This window comes from Vulpes vulpes, chromosome 6, assembly GCF_048418805.1.
Source record: "Vulpes vulpes isolate BD-2025 chromosome 6, VulVul3, whole genome shotgun sequence".
NCBI classification, from domain to species: domain Eukaryota; kingdom Metazoa; phylum Chordata; class Mammalia; order Carnivora; family Canidae; genus Vulpes; species Vulpes vulpes.
In genome coordinates, this window is record NC_132785.1 from 50,085,540 (window position 1) to 50,099,600 (window position 14,061).

The 14,061-nt window shown below is 37.7% G+C and overlaps 1 protein-coding gene across 4 annotated transcripts in view; it reads left to right on the forward strand.

Annotated features, from left to right (window-relative positions):
* The window catches only part of PCCA (propionyl-CoA carboxylase subunit alpha), a 391,732-nt gene that overhangs the window by 191,509 nt on the left and 186,162 nt on the right, over positions 1 to 14,061 (forward strand). For all 4 annotated transcript variants that reach the window (XR_012002039.1, XM_026003697.2, XM_026003698.2 and 1 more), the window contains one exon: positions 609 to 684. Coding sequence is in view for 3 of the 4 variants with exons in the window: in XM_026003697.2 (XP_025859482.1) it covers positions 609 to 684 (76 nt within the window). In the remaining variant the exon portion in view is untranslated. The remainder of the gene's footprint in view (positions 1 to 608; positions 685 to 14,061) is intronic.

Genomic DNA, 14,061 nt, shown 5'->3' on the forward strand with positions numbered 1-14,061 from the left:
TACAGATTGACCAATGTAATAACCAGGAAAATATTTTATGAGTACTTAAGGTCTTATTAGCAAGCAAATTAGTAATAAAATGTTGCTTATTGCTTATATTTGTCAATTTGTTTAAGATTCCTATAAATAGTCACAAAATCATATAGAACAGAAAGACCCTTTTGATTTTCTAATCAAAATTAGATTTGCTTCTGTGCTGTGTTATGTGTAAAAGCTAGCTAAGCAGAGTGTCAGACTTAGAAATGACATTCTTGTAAGGAGAGAAAAACCAAACCTTGCTTAATCCTTTACTCTATCTCAAATAATGTTCACATTTGATATCTTTCCTTTTTTTTTTTTTTGATATTTTTTTTGCTTGGTTATCTCAAGTAGCTCTTTTCTGTGATAGCAAAAGTAGGAGAAAAGTCTTAAAAAGCTTGATTTTCGTATTGAGTTTTAAAAATATGAATTGTCGTGCTTTATATTATAAACTGAACCACTGTGAAGTTTCAAAAGATGTTCTAGGAAATCTGTTAGGAATTATTCTGATTTTTATTAGGATGAATTGTGTGACTTTTAGATTGATAGATACTATCTATGTAAATTGTTTTTTGTTTGTTTACTTTTAGCTGATCACATATGGTTCTGATAGAACTGAAGCACTGAAGAGAATGGAAGATGCACTGGATAACTATGTTATACGAGGTAAAAACACACATTTAGAGTCTTGTTATTCGTCATTGGACATGATGTCCAATTCTGGAAAACAGCTTGAAGATATGCTAGAGGATTCAGTAGAAAATGTGCTTACTGTGTATTTAGATAGAAATCAGAAAAAACTTGAACTAAACTGACATACTAATTAAGAATAGGTATTTTTTTTTCTTTTTTGATTCATGAGCCTTCCTAGATGAGCACTTAGTATTTTACATACTCTATGAAAAATGGTTCTGTATTTTGAAGCTTTTTATTAACGAGCACAGAAAATTAACTATTGTCTTTGTCCTTGTTGATGATATTTTGAAGTGTGAAATTTGAAAATGTATGGAGATATAAAATATAGTGACCTATAATTGACTAATTTGAGAGTAGAGGGAATAGCTCTTTGTGCCTATAAGAGCAAATTATAAAATATCTTCTAGCAAATGCAATTTTGTTACCACACGTATAGACAAGTCAGTTCTAATGCTAAACAAAGTGTGATCCTATAAGCCTTTAGAATGTAAAGCAATAACTGAATTAGAAACAACCCAGTTTATTTTTATATGTATATATAAAAGATTTTATTTTTAAGTAGTCTGTGTACCCAATGTGAGCTTGAACTTATAACCCCAAGATCAAGAGTTGCATGCTTCACCAATTGAGCCAGCCAGGTGCCCCACAGCCATTTTATTTAAATAATTGAAGCAAAGTTGTAGTTACTCCCCTTAAGGAGTAAATTATGTTATAAATTGTATTAGCAACTTTTCATTAGTCATGAAAAGATTTCATTTTAGTTTAACAAATTATCATCAACTTCAGAATAAACATTGAATTTAAAGTGTAAGATGTAAGTTCACTTTGAGTTATGAGTCAATAGTGTGGGTCTAAAAACATTCCATAGGAAGGACTGCCCTGCATAGTTTTTCTCTTTTCTCATGGCTTAGTAAAACAGTGAAGCTGGGAGGCTAAAGTTTCGAGGCTGAGGGGGTAGAACACTGGGTGGAATATGATTACATAGTCTCCATCAAGCCCATACAGAGCTTTATGCAATTTCAGAAGGATTCCCTTCAAGTGGACACAGCCTGTAGGTCAGAAGACTTGGCAAGACAAATTTGTTTGAAATAGAAGGTGCTCTGTTCTCAGGGTGCATCCAGCCCTAAGACAGCCCAGCTTAGTAATGGAGCATGTCAAACCCTTACTCTGTACCCTTGACCCAGTGCCTTTGTGCAGTAAACAGTTCATATAACTGTACAGCAGTGGTTTAGGACAATTTAGTGAAATTTAAAAAAAAAATTTTTTTTTTAAAGCAAGAGCGTGAGTGGTGGGGATTGGGGGGTTGGGTGGACTGGGGGAAGAAGCAGAGGAGGAGGGAGAGAGAGTCCCAAGCAGGCTCTTTGCTGGGCTTGGTCTAATGAGCCTGAGATCACCACCTGAGCCAAAATCAAGAGTCAGATGCCTAACTGGCTGAGCCATGCAGGGGCCTCAGTGACTATTTTTACATATCTTCCTTTTCCTGCTCATTTTCATCTAGTCATCTAGTCCTCACTTTTTTCTCTTGTTAGATCTGGAGAAATTTCTTCCCTCTATTTCCTTTTATTTCTCTTCTTAACATTTGTTCACTAACAAGTAACAATGATTGTATCTAATCTTATGTGCTAATGATTTACCATTGTCAGTGAAAGGAAAACAGAAGCTCTCAAATGAACTCAGATGTAATAAAAATCAGTTATATCAGTATCCAAAGCATATATACATTTGAAAAATCCCCTTTATATTCTTTCTAGTTCATTCTCTAGTTATTTTGTAGCCTTAGTTGTGGAGTATTTACTTTTTTTTTTCTTAAACTCTGCCATGTTCCACCATAAGCGGCAAGTACATATTTTTTCTATATATTGGTTAAGTAGGCCTGGAGGTGTCTGTTTTCCTTAGAAATAATATTCCTCACATATTACTTTAGTGTGTGTTTGGAATAGACCTAATTTGGGTATGTGTTTGTCTCTGTGTGTTTACACACACACATAGACATAAACAAAGCACTTAGGATATTATTCCCAGAGGCCTTTAAAGTATTTATAAGAGTTTTCTCGATTCTCCCCCCCTCCAGTATCTTTGTAATTTTTATTGTGGTTGTTGAATTATTAGATTTTGGTTAATTTGAGTTTGGCTCTAATGAGCTTGAGTAGTAAATTCATGAATTTGAGTAAGAATATTTTGTCAAATCACATCTCTATTTAAACTTTGATGTAACATAGTGGCATGGCATATGGGCAGTTGTCAAAATATTAGTGTTGTATTCTACTCTGGCTTCTGAAAGGAATATTCTTTCATATTTATAGAATACGCTTTCATATTTTATATTTAAATGAATGTTTACCACTTTACTTACTATATATATTTACTAGTTAAGACATTTTTATTTTACTTTTTCAAGATTTTATTCATTTATTTGAGATGGGTGGAAAGGGAGCACAACAGTCACCTGTAAGTCCTAAGGCAGTGCTCACATTACTTCCAAAGAATCAAATGCAAAGGTGAGGAAAGAAAAATATCCCCTCCCCCAGTGTATCCCTGGGATACACTCAGGCCTTTTATTTTATTTATCTCAGGCCTTTTATTTTATTTATCTTAATCAATTAATCTATTTGTTTTTTGAGAAAAGCCAATAAAACTCTTTTATTGCAATAATAAAACTTGAAACTCATATGTAGTACAATTAGTTGGGGGTAGAGGGTAGGCAACAGTAATTTCTCTTACCAAATCACTACACAGGACAGCAAAGGGGTGAGAGGGGGAGGAAGAAAACCTAGGAAACTCAGATCAGCCAGGAGAGCCGAACATCAAAAACAAGGAGATGCGGGATCCCTGGGTGGCGCAGCGGTTTGGCGCCTGCCTTTGGCCCAGGGCACAATCCTGGAGACCCAGGATCAAATCCCACGTCGGGCTCCCGGTGCATGGAGCCTGCTTCTCCCTCTGCCTGTGTCTCTGCCTCTCTCTCTCTCTCTCTCTCTCTCTGTGTGTGACTATCATAAATAAATAAAAATTAAAAAAAAAAAGTAAAACAAAACAAAACAAAAACAAGGAGATATTGAAGCTGTGATGACCAGCATCATTTTCTCAAGACAACATTCAAGGGTTTGTCATGATGGCTGGGCTTTCATTGGGTGTTATGTGTTCAGGTGTTCTCAACTAGAGAAGAGTTGAATGAATGGTACATTGCACACCTGTATGCTCTTCACCTAAATTGCTAAGCTTTTTCCCTCTGTCCCTTTCTTCCTTTTCCTTCCTCCTCCTCTTTGCTCTTCCTCCATTCTCTCCTTGCTTTTTTCCTCAACTATTAAAAAAAAAAAGTTGCAGGACGTTATGACACACGACTCCTAAATATTTCATTATGGATCTTAAGAGTAAGATTGTTTTCTACAAAACTACAACACCCTTATGGCACTAAAGAAAATTAACAGGATCTCATAATATCATTTAGTATATTGTCCATATTCAAATTTCCCTAGCTCTGCCAAGTGTGTTGTTGTTTTTTTTTTAAATCTCATTTTTTAATCTCACAGTACGGTCAGAGTTTACACATTGCTTTTATTTGTGTCTCTTTATTATCTTGCTCCTTTTCTTTTTGGATTATGTATCATTAACTGTTCAGCAGATTCCAGGGCAGCTGACTTAGAATGTCTCATATTCCAGATAGGAAGTTTCAGTTTTGGTCCAATCAAGGCACTTGGGAAATGAGTTAAAGAAATGGGGGTGTGCAGTTGGAAAGCAATTTATTTTGAATTGGTAATTTTGAATATGGTGCAGCTAGTGAACCTTAGATGATTTCAGGGCTCTGGCACTAGATGGATAAAATAAGAGATTATTTGAAATGAGACCCTTAAGAGCTGAGTAGTGAGGGTGTTGCCTGAGTCATCCACACAAGGTGACAGCAGTTAGAATCAGAAGGAAGGCCATGAGTCAGGTGACAAATTCTGCAGCAAATAGTGTGTTGTGATGAGGATGTTCATAGATGACAGGGAATTGTAGGAGATTTTTTGACCAGATAAAATAAACCTTAAGGAAATAGAAGTTTCTCCAAAGATTAGAAGAGCTAATGTTCTAGAAGTGGCTGTGGATTTCAAGGAGGTATGTGAAGGTTGTTGGAAAAATGAGGTCTTTTAGGGCACTGAGGTTTTCAGGTGAGGCAAGGTTCTAGATGGAATGTTCCATAAAAATACTGACCCTTCACTAGACCTGGAGATGATCATGGAGCAACAATCTCAGAAAATATTATAGAGCGCTTGGAAAAGAATTGCCTGAGGTGTTTTGGGGAGGTGGCAGTAGTTAGATGAGCTGATGTTCCAAGATAAGGGATGGCCAGAGAAGCTAATCCTTCTGATGATAGATGCAGAGTCCCTGAAGTACCTGATAGGAAGGTGAGCCCTTGGGCTCAGAAAAGTGGTCTCAAAGGCATTGTGAAGGGGCTGGGTCTGTCCATTTCATCTCAGTAACCTCTGTCTCGATTTCCTTTTCTTTGGCTCTGCCATCCCATGCTACTTCTGTGTATGTCATGGCCCAGGGTAATAGCTTTCTGAATGGGTTCTCTGTGGATACTCTGCACCCGCACCAACCCATTCTTCATTATGGACAGAGTAAATGTTAAAGTATAATCCCAGTGATCCTTTCCCTGCTTAACAACCTGTAATGTCTCCTGATTGTCTTCCTGTAACTCTATGGTCATTTGCACTACTTTGTCTTATCCCTCTCCCCCTTTGTGTTTCCTACTTCACTGTTTTCATTTCTGGGATGGTCTGTCCTCTTCTTACCTGAGGGCATTCATAGTCAGAGTGTAGTCTAAGTGGTTATAACAGAATGGAAAAATATAGTGACCTAAGAAAGATACAGTTTAATTTCTCTGCCATATCATAGTCTCAAAGGGAGATTGTCAGGGTCTGGTAGGGAGACTCTTAGATTCCCAGTGGATCATTTTCATTTGGGGGCCTCAAAGTGGCTGCTTTTTATGCCTATCATCTAGCCTCAGCAGGAAGATGGCAGGGGGAGTTCACACCCATTTATTTTCAGGGCATAACCTAGAAAGCACTATTTAAAAAAAAAGATTTTATTTATTTATTCATGAGAGACATACTGAGAGAGGCAGAGACATAGGCAGAGGGAAAAGCAGGCTCCCTGCAGGGAGCCCAGTGTCCAACTCGATCCCTGAACTCCGAGATCATGCCCTGAGCCAAAGGCTCAACCGCTGAGCCACCCAGGTGTCCCAAGAAAGCACTCTTATTTCTGCTCCTATTCTATTGGCATTTAATCATGTGATCTTACATAGCTGCTAGGAAAACAGGAAAAATGTAATGGATATCAAGGGGTCCATAAACTAAGCTAAAAAGTAGTATTTCTCATATTTAAAAAGAAGAGATATTGGTGGATGACTAGGAGAAGTAAGAATATATACATGTATCTGCTCATTTGTGGAAATACATATACACACACAAGAGCAGAACTAATAAGATGGTGTACTTACAGGGCATAGAGGGAGGATAGGATGGAAATGTTTACGGGATAGGAAAGAAAACACATGGGATGAAAGAGAGAGACTTTTTTGATTTTACTTTTTGATTTCTGACATTAATATCTCAAAATTGTTAGCATTCTGGGGAGAAACTAAAAATGGAATACAAACAGAAACCAATGGATTGTACTGTATGAATAATCATGGTGATGGGGGTGGGAAGGAGAGAAAGAAAATAAAAACCTAGCCTTAAATAACTTCTAACCATATTTTGACTGGATACTCTCAAGCTAAGAACAATATGTATAAACAAACATTAAACTCTGGTTAATAGATTTGTTTTTCCTAGTTCATGGGTTAGTGCTTCTAAAACCAGTTTATGTATATTCTGGGATTGAGGAAATACATGGATTGTGGATAAGATGAGCAACATTTCTCATTGTCAGAGAAAGAAGTTACAGATGTGGAAATAGTTGAGGATACATTGAACCCTGTGGTGTTGAGTTGAAACTGGAGGTATCAGTGTAAACTCGTGATTTTTAACACAGATTAAAAAATAAGTGTATAAATATGTTACTGTGTGCATGTGTGTTTGTGGGTACCTACATACACCTATTCTGTAGCTCACAGTTTCTCTACTTTAGCACTATTGATATTTTGGGGTAGTTAATTTTTTTTGTTATGGTGGGGCTGTCCTTCACATTGTAAGATGTTTATCACCACCCTTGGCCTCTACTCAGTAAATGACAGTAGCATCCTCTCAGTTGTGACAACCAACTATTTCCAGACATTGCCATATGTCATGAGGGAGGGGGGCAAATCATCCTCGATTGAGAACCACCAGCCTGCTGAGAGGTCATGGAAACATTGACACCCATAGCAACGAGCATACCAAGAACCCAGATCTTGTTTTTTAAATACCATTGTCTCATAAATGGAAACAGTACTCTGTGGTAAAATGGCTGGTTTCTGGAAGAGTATAAGATGAGCCTGGAACATCTTGTATAAGAAAATTATCCAGTGCTCAGAGATGATGATGGTCTGTCAAAAAGATACAGGAATCTGCTCTCAGGGGTTTCCCACTGGCCAATCTGGGAAAACTTCAGCAACAAAATAAACAATGTTAGCAATGGATTAAAGCCCAGGGAATAAGATGAGTCTGTGGATTCATACTGACCTAAATAGGTAAGAAAGATAAAAGAGGGAAGAGGCACAGCTCTTTCCTACAGTAGAATTTTAATTAATAAATGTAGAAAAATCCCCATTTGTGCCAAATTGTTTCAGTAAGAATCATCAGGGACAGATGTTAAAGTTAGTGGGTGCAAATATGATGAGAAACAGGTATTTGCATAGTTTCATAGTATATCCCCAGGATACACTGATTAATTACAGTGGGAAATAAAATAATTTTAAAATGGATGGACCTAGCAGTTTCCCCAATGATCACAATTAACATCACTGGTAATGGGACATAGCAATATTACATGCCTCTTGAGGTATGATGCACCGACAAGAACACAAGAACATCGTTCTGTGATGTTCTTTCCCAAGATGTGTAACGTGGGTATAATCATTGAGGAAACCGCAGAGAAACCAAATTTGAAGACAGTGTACAAAATAAATGGCTTGTACTCTTCAAAAGTGTCAAGGTCAAGAAACACAAAAGTGGATCAATTTACCTAGATCAAAGGAAACTAAGGATATATAACAACTCAATGCAGGATTAATTCCTGGACCAGAAACTAATAGTCCAATGAGACAATTGGTGAAATCTGAATAAGATTTGCATATTAGATAAAGATACTGTTATCAGTGTTAATTTTCAGATCTGGTCATTGTACTGTGATTACATGAGTTATTTGTGTGCTTTTCATGAAGTTACTTAGGTTTTAGGAAATACTGAAGTATGTAAAGTGCATCCTGTTTTCGACTTACTCCCAGATGTTTAAGGAAAAGAAGTCTGTGTGTGTATGTGTGTATGTATAAAGAGAAAAAAAATGAATGATAAATACATATGTTAACAGATATTAACATTTGGTGAATCTGGGTGAGGGATTTTGATCATTCTTCATGCTATTTTTATGAATTTTGTATAATTCTGAAATTATTCTAAAACAGTTAAAAAATAGGTGAAGAGGAGCATGTGCCTCCTCCCCCCAAAGCTGAGGAATTTTATTTAAGGAATAAAAACAGATGCATTTGTGATTAATATATTATTCATTTGATGACTTCTAAAGGGTAGGGGGCTTAAAGAAATTGTTTTGTAAAGAACAGAAAAGGAAGGACAATTCATGCTGTCTTGTTGGATAACTGCTTAGTTCAAATAGTATTTTTTTCGTAAGCTGATTGTGAGCTTTTGTTAAAATAAAAAATCTTGAGAGTAAAAATGTAATTTGGTTAAAGTTAATTTCTGAGTCCGCATGAAATAAGCAGTGGCTTTTGGCCTCTGTTTGATCCTGGCAGTGTGTGCAGCTCATGTCTGGCCAGTGTTTTGGAAACAGCAGGTAGTCAGGAGAAAGCTGCTCCTAGGGGTCCTCTCTTCTGTGGCCTGGTCATGATTTCCCATACAGATGGGACCCTGTGAACTTTGGCTGAGGTCATTTTCAATTCCCTGTCTAAAACTCAGAGTCATAATTTCTATGAGTATGTGATTAATAATATCATTGAAGTTATAAACTACGCCTCAGAGTACTTTTACAACTGACTTCTTGTTTGAACAAGGATCAGTTTAAAGAGCATTGTCTTTCCTGGGACATGGAAAGAAAGTAAACTTTGTACAAAATGATAACTTTCAGATGTGTAGGATATCTCTTAACAGTTGCCTGATTTTTCCCATCTATCTGGTACTTGGAGCTTTTAGGAAAAGAAAATAGGTTTTTGATTATTCCTCCATTTGGCTTTAGAACTAATTGCTGCACAGTAGTCTTTGGAGCTGTCAGTAGAGGCACCTATAGTTTGGTTGTCTGCCATTAGCCACTGTTTGATCTTCTAGTTCTTTGGAAAGAGAAACAGATAATGGTTGGATTCTGCATAGTAATATGTGATATTTTATTCAGAGAAGACTTAAAGAGAAAATGCTTTTGTGTAGTAATTTTATTCCTGAAACATCATTTAGCAAGATAAAAGTCTGTTTTCATGCTCTATTTACTATTCAAGTAGAAAGATTGTTTTTGAGAGTCTGGGCTTCATTTGTGTGCTTGAATGGCTCTGCTCTTTGATATCCAAAATGTAAATTAATATTTGCTTATAATTCCTTTGACTTAGATTTTCTAAAATCACTCCTTTTTCAACTTTGAATATGTAATAAAAGTACAACAGATCATTTATCTTGTAAAACTACATACATTTTAATTTTTTGATGTTCTCAGTCACAAATAGATTACTGGGTAACAATCTTATTTTTGTTCAGATGATCATTATTTCTGAAATCTGTGTTGGAGCTTCCTGAAGAGTTTGATGCCAACTATTTTGGCATCAGCCTCAGACCTCAGAAGAACAAGAAAATTTATACTATAACTGAGCCTGAGAGTTAGATTACCTTTCTAAGTTATTTACTGTTTATACATAAACTTATAAATTGAAACATTCTGAAATATTAATTTGCACATAAGAATACTCTTTTGGGGGCACCTGGGTGGCTCAGAGGTTGAGCGTCTGCCCTTGGCTCAGGTCATGATCCCGGGGTTCTGGGATCAAGTCCCACATTGGGCTCCCTGCTTCTCCGCCTACATCTCTGTCTCTCTCTTTCTGTCTCTCATGAATAAATAAATAAAATCTTTTTCTAAAAAAAAAAATTTTTTTTTTTTTTTTTTGGAAATGAAAGTCCGTCTGCCCCTTGATTTTCTAATTTTTATCCTTTTCAGCTCTTTTGTTGGGATCTTACTTTTTCAAAACTTCAGTTACATAGGAATAAGTTACATACTGCTGGCTTTGTCCTGCGTTGCTATCTCCCACTCTGGACTCTACAATGTGGACAGTGGACATCTGCCTCCATGCTTTCTATGCTCTGGGTGGAATTGCATTCTAATTGGCCTGCTGTTCTGAATTCTTACCTCTCGGACACCATCAGTCGTCTCTCCCAGGGGTCTCCAGTTTAACTTGTCCACAATGAATCAGATGTTTTCCTTTCAACCTGTTTCTTTTTTGTAAAGCAGCTTCTTCTGTCATTTAGTGCGCCAGAGCCAGAAGTGTGCATGTTTGTTGACTCGTCTCCCACATTCTGGTTTTTTTTTTTTTTAAGTAAAAGATTTTATTTTTAAGCACTCTCTGCACCCAACGTGGGGCTCAAACCGACTGAGCCAGCCAGGCACCTGCGTCTCCCCCATTCTTGACATCCACTAAGTCATCATGCCCTCTCTGTCTGGTAACTCTCTCTTCGTCTGTATTGCCCACACCCTTGCTGTGGTCGGAGGCCTTGCCCTTGTTCAGCAAGTCTCCTGCAGTTGTCAGCTAATGCGTTTTTCCATCTTCACAAACCCTCACCCTAGTCCCTTTTTCAGTAGCAGTCTGCATGATTCATGGGCACAAATCTAGTCGTACTTGCCCTGCTTCACTCATTCTGGTTGGCTCCAAGGAGAGGTAAAATCTTTGCAGGGCTTTCAGACCTGAACACCCTGTTGGATTTTTTAGGTCCACCATTCTCTCCTTTGCTCATGCTGTTTGGTCATGGTATCCTTCTTTCTGTTCTCTTCACAGAAATACCTGGTGGTATCCATTTGCTTTGACAACACTGAGAATTTTTTTTTTAAGTATTTTACTTATTTAGAGGGTGAGCACCCACGTGTGTATGTGAGAAGAGGGGAAGGGGCAGAGGGGGAAGGAGGGAGAAAGTCCCATGCAGACTCAGCACCCTGAGTGTGGAGCCTCTATGGGGCTGATCCCAGGACTCTGAGTCATAACCTGAACCAAAACCAAGTGTCCTACATTGAACTGACTAAGCCACCCAGCTGTCTCAACAACAGTGAGAATTCTTCAGTACTTTAAATTATTCCCTACTATTACCCATCTTCGTGTCCTTTTGTATCTTTCTTTATTTCTTCCCCCAACCAGGAAGATTTACCTTAAGTCACGGCTACTTTCCTCTTCCTGGAATGCCACATCATTTTCTATGCATAGAAATCTCCCTGGCAGGCCATACCCTTTTCTTCTTCAAAAGTGCTTTTAGTTTTGTCTGTTTGTAAAACATACAACAAAAGGATTCTGTTCCCTTTCATAGCCTGACCTCTTTCAAGGAGTCTTTTATTTTAAATTCTTGCCTACCGAGTTTATCTTTGTAAAGATAAACTTTCTAAGCACTCATAGCACATTGCTTTCAATTGCTCTTCATTTTCGTCTACTCAAATATCACCTATAATTTAGGCAGATGTCACATTTTTGCAATGATTTGTTAGGTACATTTGTGTCATCACAAGTTTCTTACACCTTTTTATACTTTCCTCATAGAAATATACATAAATAGAATAGCCCTTCTAACCATTAGTTTTTTTTTTTTTAAATGAGTAAGTAGATGGTTTAGTTTATTTTTTTTTTAAATTTTTATTTATTTATGATAGTCACAGAGAGAGAGAGAGAGAGGCAGAGACACAGGCGGAGGGAGAAGCAGGCTCCATGCACCGGGAGCCTGATGTGGGATTCGATCCCGGGTCTCCAGGATCGCGCCCTGGGCCAAAGGCAGGCGCCAAACCGCTGCGCCACCCAGGGATCCCCCATTAGTTGTTGAATATTGTTTAAGTTATTATCCACTGAACAAGGTTCGGATAACTGTGCATTTGTCCTGGGCATGTGCTATGATAGACATTTATTAGGTTATTGTCTCTATGTGATAACTTCTTCCATGGAAATTTAGCTAAAGGGATGCATTAATATTTTCATTTGGAACTATCTCTGAATGTTTTGAGGTAGTTTGAATAGATTGAAAATTTTTAAAAAAATTTTAGTTACATGGTATCTTCTGAGTCAGGAACAAAGATGTTCAGATTTTTGCACGTGGCTTCTAGCATGGTCTAGTATGCAGAGATGCATAGAGCAATGCCTAGTTGGATATATTAAGTTGCATGGCTCAGAGATAGGAAATCCTATTAAAAGATATGCCTTTCTCTCCCATATATATGTGTATATATATATATATATATATATTAGAATGTGTGTATATATATATATTAGAGTATATATTTCTCTCCTATATATATGTGTGTGTGTGTGTATATATGTATATATATATTTTAGAGTACAGGGTAACCTGCTGTAACAAAGATTCTTAAATACAGTGGTATAACTAAGATAGAAATTATTTACTACTACTTCCTTTCTTTTCGGGGGCGGGGTGGGAGGAAGGGTTTGAAGGAGAGGGGCAGCAGGAAAGGAGAGAGAATCTCGAGCAGATTCCACTCCTAGCACGGAGCCTGATGTGCGGCTCGATCTCACATCCCTGAGAGATCATGACCTGAGCTGAAATCAAGAGTCAGATGCTTAACTGACTGAGCCACCCAGGCACTCTGAAATTTATTTACTTCTCAGTAAATAAATAAATTTTAATTGTCTGGCTTGTCTGTGCTGATGGGGCAAGTTAGTGTCTTGTGGTCATTCCAGGAGATACATCCCTTTCCCCCTCTACACCCCCATTATGTTTCTCTGCTTCACCTTCATTTCCAAAGCTCAGTTCCTTCCATATCAGGAAGCTCATAGGAAGAAGGAGGAACAGAAGTCCAAGCAATTCTTTTCAACTAAATGAAACAGGAGTTGGATGTGTTGCTCTACCTCCCAGCAGCTCGTCTAGGAATTAGTCTGTCAGGTCCAGCTGTAAGACAGATGGGAAGATAGAGTCTGTGTCTGTGGGATCTTTGTTCTGCTAAGGCTCCGTTAACTGTGGAAAAGATGAAAAGCATATTTTAGGGGAAACCCGCAGTCTGTCATATTTTTAAACCTATATTGCTGTTATAATTTCTATTTTACTAAATTTTAGATAAATGATTCAGTCCCGCTGGATCACAGTTTTCTTATTTTTAATCTTTTTTCCTTGTAATTTTCTTATGCTATGACTGGTCACTGAAAGTTCATCCAGAGCAGGCACCATATTGTCATACAGCGTTGGCTCTCATCCCCTTTCCTGTGATACCTAATTGCACACGAGCAGCAGGTGTAGGGTAAATGTTGCTAGGTAGAGATTAATTTGCTCAGCGTTTCAACATTGTTGAAAACCTTATAGCAAGGTCAACAACCCTTTTCAGGGAAGGGCTGGAGAGTAAGTAGCTTAGATTTTGTGGGTCACATGGTCACTGTTACAACTACTTGACTCTTGTAGCACATACACCATATGTAAACACTGTTGTATTCAGAACAAAACTTGATTTACAGAAATAGGGGGTGGTTAGATTTGCAGGCCAAGTTTGTTCACTTTCCGATGTTAACTGCATGCTTCTGCTGGTATGAAAGGATAATGAGCATGATGTTGATTAACTGCATGTCTTCTCGTATGAAAGGGTAATGAGTATGACATGAGTGCACCTTCCTGAGTGCCTGGCATTGCCTTAAGCATTATCTCAATTTATATCTCATGACAGTAATGCAGAATAGGTTCTGTTGTGATCACCATTTTACGAATGAAGGAACTAAATCTTTAGGAGGCAAAATACCTTACCCAAGGTAAGTGGTAGACCTGGTACTTGAGCCTGAGGGTCTGATTCTTTGCTTACTTTAGAATTATTTTTGTAAAAGTGAGAACTCTATAAGACTGAATAGCAAGATCAGAACCAAGCTTTCTAGGTTTATTATGCAGCAGAATGGTATAGATGAGAATGTAAGGAAGTGGGATGAAGAAATTGGAAGGACTTAGCAAACCTTTCATCACTTCAATTCTGTCCTGTTCCTCTTGTGGAAGCCTC